Here is a 6,763-nt window from a genome sequence, read left to right on the forward strand (position 1 = left end):
TTATTGATGATGTCATGCTGGCAGGTGTGAGGTGACATCTCATAGTGGTTTTAATTTGCATATCTCAGATGATTAGTGATATTGAACATTTTTTCATATGTCTATTGGCCATCTGTGTGTCCTCTTTGGAGAAGTGTCTATTTAGGTCCTTTGCTCATTTTTTAACTGGATTGTTTGTTTTCCTGGTGTTGAGTTGTAGATGTTATTTACACATTTGGGAAATTAACCCCTTATCAGATGTATTAGTGGCAAATATGTTCTCTCATACAGTGGTTCCCTTTCCATTATGTTGATGGTTTCTTTTGCTGTGTAGAATCATTATATTTTCATGTAGTCCCATTGTTTATTTTTTCCTTTCTTTCCATTGCCCTAGGACATATATTAGCAAAAATATTGCTACAAGAAATGTGTCAGATTTTATAGCCTGTGTTTATTTCTAGGATTTTTATGGTTTTGCGACTTACATTTAAGTCTTTTACCCATTTTGAGTTTATTCTTGTGTATGGTGTAAGTTGGTGGTCTAGTTCATTTTTTTGCATGTATTCATCCAATTTTCCCAACACCATTCATGAAGAGATTGTCTTTACTCCATTCTATGCTCTTCCCTCCTTTGTCAAATACTAATTGACTAGAAAGCCATGGGTTGACTTCTGGGTTCTCTGTTCTGTTCCATATATTCTATATTCCTGTTCTTATGCCGATGACAGGCTGTTTTGATTATAATGGCCTGGTGGTATAGTTTGATATCGAGTATTGTGATGCATGCAACTTTGTTCTTTTTTCTTAAGAATGCTGAGGTTCTTGGGGACATTTTGGTTCCATATAACTTTTTGGAATATTTGTCCTAGATTGGTTTGGGTACTATGGACATTTTAATGATGTTAATTTTTCAGATCCGTGAACAAGGTATATGCTCCCATCTATTTGTATTTTCCTCAATTTCTTTTTTTTCCTTTCTTTTAAAAAAACTTTATTGTTTAAATATTACATATGGCCCCCTTTTTCCCCATTGACCTCTCCTAGCCCATCTGCACCACCTCCCCCCCTCCCCCAGGCCTTCACCACTCTAATGTCTGTGTCCATGGGTTATGCATACAATTTCATTGGTTGATCTTTTTCCACCCACTCCAACTCTCCTGCCTTCCCTCTGAGGTATGACAGTCTGTTGGATGCTTTTGTGTCTTGGATCTATTTTTGTTCATCAGTTTATGTTGTTCATTATATTCCACAAATGAGTGAGATCATGTGATATTTGTCTTTCTCCGACTGGGTGGAGAAAGGGACCCATTACAACAAACTCTTATTTGGGACCCATTACAACAAACTCTTATTTCACTTAGCATAATGCTCTCCAGGTCCATCCATGCTGTTGCAGATGGTAAAAGTTCTTTCTTTTTTAGAGCAGTGTAGTATTCCATTGTGTAGATGGACCACAGCTTTCTAATCCACTCATCTGCTGATGGGCACTTAGGCTGTTTCCCAATCTTAGCTATTGTAAATTGTGCTGTTATGAACATAGGGGTACATATGCCCTTTCTGACTGGTGTTTCTGATTTCTTGGGATATATTCCTAGAAGTGGGATTACTGGGTCAAATGATAATTCCATTTTTATTTTTTTGAGGAAACTCCATACAGTTTTCCACAGTGGCTGCACCAGTCTGCATTTCCACCAGCCAATGTATGAAGGATCCATTTTCTCCACATCCTCACCAACATTTGTCATTTGTTGATTTGTTGCTGATAGCCATTCTGACAGGTGTGATATAGTACCTAATTGTCATTTTGATTTGCATCTCTCAGATGATTAGTGACCTTGAGCATTTTTTTCATATGCCTTTTGGCTTTCTGTATGTCCTCTTTGGAGAAGTGTCTATTTAGGTCCTTTGCCCATTTTTAAATTCAAGTGTTTATCTTCCTTTTGTTAAATTGTATGAGTTCCCTATAGATTCTGCATATTAACCCCTTATCGGATGTATCATTGGCAAATATGTTCGCCCATGCAATGGGTTCTCTTGTTATTTTGTTGATGGTTTCTTTTCCTGTGCAGAAACTTTTTATTTTGATGTATTCTCATTTGTTTATTTCTCCTTAGTTTCCATTATCCTAGGAGGTGTATCAGGAAACACATTATTGCTATGAGAGATATCTGAGATTTTGCTGCCTATTGTTTGTTCTAAGATTTTTATGGTTTCACGTCTTACATTTAAGTCTTTTATCCATTTTGAGTTTAGTTTTCGTGTATGGTGTAAGTTGGTGGTCTAATTTAATTTTTTTGCATGCATCTGTCCAATATTCCTAAAACCATTCATTGAAGAGACTATCTTCACTCCATTGTATGCTCTTGCCACCTTGGTCAGATATTAATTGAGCACAATAGGCTTTATGTTTCTTATTATTTATTTACCACAAGAAAAGGTCAAGAATTGTTATCTTTCTTTTAATTTTTTTTTCTGTTTCACTATATTACTGCTGTGTATCTGCTCCATGTGAGTGACATAGGTGCTTATGTATGTGGGTTCTGACTTACGGCGAAAACCACATTACGTCGCGCCATAGGAATGGATCTCCGATGTAACCTGAAGACCTACTGTAACCACAAGAAAGCTGCATCTTGACTATACTATACTGAACTGTACTATACTATACTAGTACCTATATCTCTATCTATATCTCTATCTTATCTATATCTGTATATGTATCTATCCTATCTCTATATATAAAAGGCTAATATGCAAAGTGTCCCCTCGGGAGTTCGACCAAGTGGCGGGGAGTTTGATTGCTCGCTATGATGTGTGCTGACCACTAGGGGATGGCATGGAATGAAGGAAGGACCCGGCTGGCAGCCAGAAAGCCCTGATCAGCCCTGGTTGCTGGCCAGGCCTAGGGAACTTACCCATGCACGAATTTCATGCACCGGGCCCCTATTATTGATATAAAGTATTTATATTAATATCAGAAGTAGATGAGGTGTTAAGGTAGGGACCCATTACAACAAACTCTTCCTAATTATAAAACTAGTGGTGTGCTCTTAAATGCATTCCTAAAAAGTCTCTTTTTCTAACAGCCTTGCTTTGTAGCATATACCAATTTTTATAGTGTAATTATTCTTATCATGGCTGATTGCAGTCGGCCAACATAATTAGCCAGAAGCCAACAAAAGCCAGCATAAAAACAATCAGTTCAAAAAAAAAGAAAGATCACCAGGCACAGATCATGATGCTAAATAAGTGAGTGTTCTATGACATAACAACATTAAAAATGGGTGGGAGCGAAACCAAAGCCTGGCTCAGAATAACAGAAGCACGGTGGCTGCCGAGGGTTTCTCTGGCCAGTGTCTCTCCCTCCAGTCTACAGCATGAGGAATATCTTTGCAAACCTCTTCAGGGGCCTTTTTGGCAAAAAAGAAATGCACATTCTCATGGTGGGCCTGGATGCTGCAGGGAAGACAACCATCCTGTACAAGTTGAAGCTGGGTGAGATCATGACCACCACCCCCACCACTGGATTCAAAGTGGAGACTGGAGTATAAGAACATCAGCTTCACTGTGTGGGACTTGAGTGGCCAGAACAATATCTGGCCTCTGTGGCGCCACTACCTCCAGAACACACAAGGTCTCATCTTTGTGGTTGACACCAATGACCGATAGCATGTGAACAAGACTCGAGAAAAGCTTATGTGGATGCTGGCAGAGGATGCGCTCAGGGATGCTGTCGTGCTTGTGTTCGCAAACAAGCAGGACCTCCCCAATGCCATGCATGCAGCTGAGATCACAGACAAGCTGGGCCACCCCTCTGCTCCACAGGAACTAGTCCATTCAGGCTACCTGTGCCACCAGTGGGGACGGGCTCTATGAGGGACTGGACTGGCTGTCCAATCAGCTCCAGAACCAGAAGTGAGCCGAACTCCTCTCTTCCCCCTCACTCCCTCCTTCACCCTGCTTTCCTCTCATGTGGCAGACGTGCCCCTGTGGTGTGAGTGCCAGAAGCTGTCTCCATGGTCGGCCCCAGTGTGCTTCATCGTGCTGTACATGTGCAGACGCAGCCTGCAACCGGGTTTTTATTTAATGTAAATAGTTCTTGTTTCCAATGAGGCAGTTTCTGTACTCCTAAGCAATATTACTTAGATTTTCTTATTGTAAAAAATAAAAATAAAAATAACAGAATCAACCCACTGTTTAGTACCGAGAAGGGATTTGGGGCACTTAGGGCAGGGCCTCTAGTGTTGCTGTGAGATCACCTCAATGCTCCTCCTCTGGGCTTTAAATCTGTGTTGAGATCCATTTTGGTGGTTGGTTTTTAACCCAACCTCAGTGCATTTTTTATAATATAAATACAAGGTAAGGAGACACTTTAACACAGAGAAGGGAGAAATGTGCCTAGTGTAGGTTCTGCAGTAACGGCTTGAGTCCAATCTGCCTTGGTCCGTCTCCCATCTGGAGCGTGCAGTGGGCAGAACCAGCCACAATATATTCTGCATGGTCACTTATGGTCCCTGATTGGCTTTGTCTCGCTCGGTCATCGGCATCCCATAGCATTCGTGCTTCTACCTGTGCTTACACCACTGCTTATGGGGGTGGATGGGGGCTGCAGCCACCACTCAGACCCCTTTGAGGGACCCCAGCCTTCCCTACGGTGAGTATAGATCAGTGTAGGTGCTTTGGTGGGACCACTCAGGCCAGAACAGGAGGCCGCCATGGTCCCTACACACACACTCACTTGCGCCAGCTTGTCTGGGTCTCACCAGTAGGAGTGCAGACCGGTGACCAGTCATCTTAGCCCAGCTCCTCAGAGCCCCCGCCCACATGTGCTTTCACTCCCTCAGCCTGCAAGGGTCAGATTGACATCAAAAACAATCTCTACTTTTTTCTTTTGTATTTTGATAAACACTGAAGAACCTAAAGCTGTTAAAATTTATCTTGGGGAAAATCTCAGAACTGGTTCATCTGGTGTCCTGGAACCTCTTGCTGCTTTCATTACATGCACAAAAAATGTTAAAAATGCATAAGTAAAAAAATGACATATCTCAAAACAGAAAGAGACAAACCTGCAATTATGATTGTGCAGCTTGTTTTGCATAGGATTTTGCATTATCTTATAAGATATGATGAACAAGCAAAAATTATCAATTGAGAATGAAAATTTATTAACAACACAAGTAGCAAACATGAGCTAGTGCACTTATAACAATGCTTATACATGACAAGAGAATGCATATTCTAGGAAAGTTATATGGAGGTGTCGACTATACAATAATTTTAGGAGATCTAGCTCCCTATGCTCCTGACTGCAACAAGAGGATTTAGTGATTGCTGCTTAAAGAATTTAACCCTATTGACACACATCTGTAAGGCCTGTTTGATATCTCTGTTCCTAAGGCTGTAGATGAAGGGGTTCAGCATGGGGGTAACTACCGTGTACATGACTGAAGCAATTATGTCTTTGGAACCCCATGATGAGGAGAAAAAGTAAACACCTGCAGCTGTCCCGTAGTATAAAGACACCACAGAGAGATGGGAGCCACAGGTAGAAAAGGCTTTAAAGAGTCCCTTAGCAGAGGGGACCCTCAGCATGATAGTCCCAATACGGATATAAGAGCCCAAAATAACACCAAAAGGCAGGAAGAAAAGCATTCCTGCCTCGGTGAAAATCATCAGCTTATTGAGGGAGACATCAGAGCAGCTCAGCTTCAGGAGCGCAGCGAGGTCACAGTAGAAGTGGGGGATGGTATTGTTGGCAGAGAAGGACAGTCGGACCAATAGGAGGGTGTGCAACAAATCATGGGCACAGGAGAGAATCCAGGAGCCAGCCACCAGCAGCACACACAGCCCCTCCCTCATGATGGTGGTATAATGTAGAGGGTGACAGATGGCCACATACCTGTCATATGCCATCACAGCCAGAAGAAAATTGTCAAGAGTACAAAAAAGTATGAAGAAATACAACTGAGAAATGCATCCCACATAGGAGATGGATTGTTGCCGAGTCTGCATGTTGATGAGCATCTTAGGGACAGTGACAGATGAGAGAGAAATGTCAGAGAAGGCCAAGTGGCTGAGAAAGAAGTACATGGGCGTGTGCAGGCGAGAGTCCAGCCTGATGAGCAGGATGATGAGCAGGTTGCCCAGCACCGTGGTCAGGTACATGCTCAGGAAGAGTGTGAAGAACACGCCCTGCTGCCCTGGCGGGATGGGGAGCCCCAGGAGGAGGAAGTGGGACACGCTGCTCTGGTTCTCAGGCCTCATGCTGCTCTTCTCTCTCCTGGGGATGAAGGTGTGGGAATCTCAGGAAATTAAACATGATGACCAGGACCATCACATCCCATACTGTCATTCTGTGGGAAAACCATTTATTTTTAAATACTTTCATATTAATTTCTCATATCTGTGAATGTATACAACTTCCCTCCATTTTAGTCTGGCTCCAGGAAAACATTGAACCCCAAAGTAGTAAACAGACATTATCACACAGAAGCATGAGGGGATACACACACACACACACACACACACACACACACACACACACACACATGCACACAGCTGATTTGAGGATTCTAATGACGTGTGACCACTTTTCCATCCTAATGGAAGGATGGTCAGTGTGGGGTTCAGCTAATAAATACTCATATACATACACACAAGTCACAAGGTAAAACACAAAGTGAGACATACACAACACACAGTGATGCACCACTCACCCCACAAACACACTCTCAATGCACATCAACACAGGTGACTCCTGACACAACCTGGAAAAACACTCAAC

At 42.3% G+C, this 6,763-nt stretch overlaps 1 protein-coding gene and 1 pseudogene across 1 annotated transcript in view; one reads left to right on the forward strand and one right to left on the reverse strand.

The window, feature by feature from the left end:
- Positions 1–6,243, reverse strand: part of LOC102423477 (olfactory receptor 1J4) — a gene marked incomplete at its 3' end in the record, with an annotated part of 12,679 nt that extends 6,436 nt beyond the window's left edge. Inside the window, exon 1 of the mRNA XM_006108713.3 lies at positions 5,747–6,243. Coding sequence (XP_006108775.3) covers positions 5,747–6,243 — 497 coding nt within the window. The remainder of the gene's footprint in view (positions 1–5,746) is intronic.
- LOC102423181 lies at positions 3,304–4,115 on the forward strand (annotated as a pseudogene).
- Positions 6,244–6,763: the final 520 nt, after the last annotated feature.

This window comes from Myotis lucifugus, unplaced genomic scaffold (genome assembly GCF_000147115.1).
Source record: "Myotis lucifugus unplaced genomic scaffold, Myoluc2.0 scaffold_3243, whole genome shotgun sequence".
NCBI classification, from domain to species: domain Eukaryota; kingdom Metazoa; phylum Chordata; class Mammalia; order Chiroptera; family Vespertilionidae; genus Myotis; species Myotis lucifugus.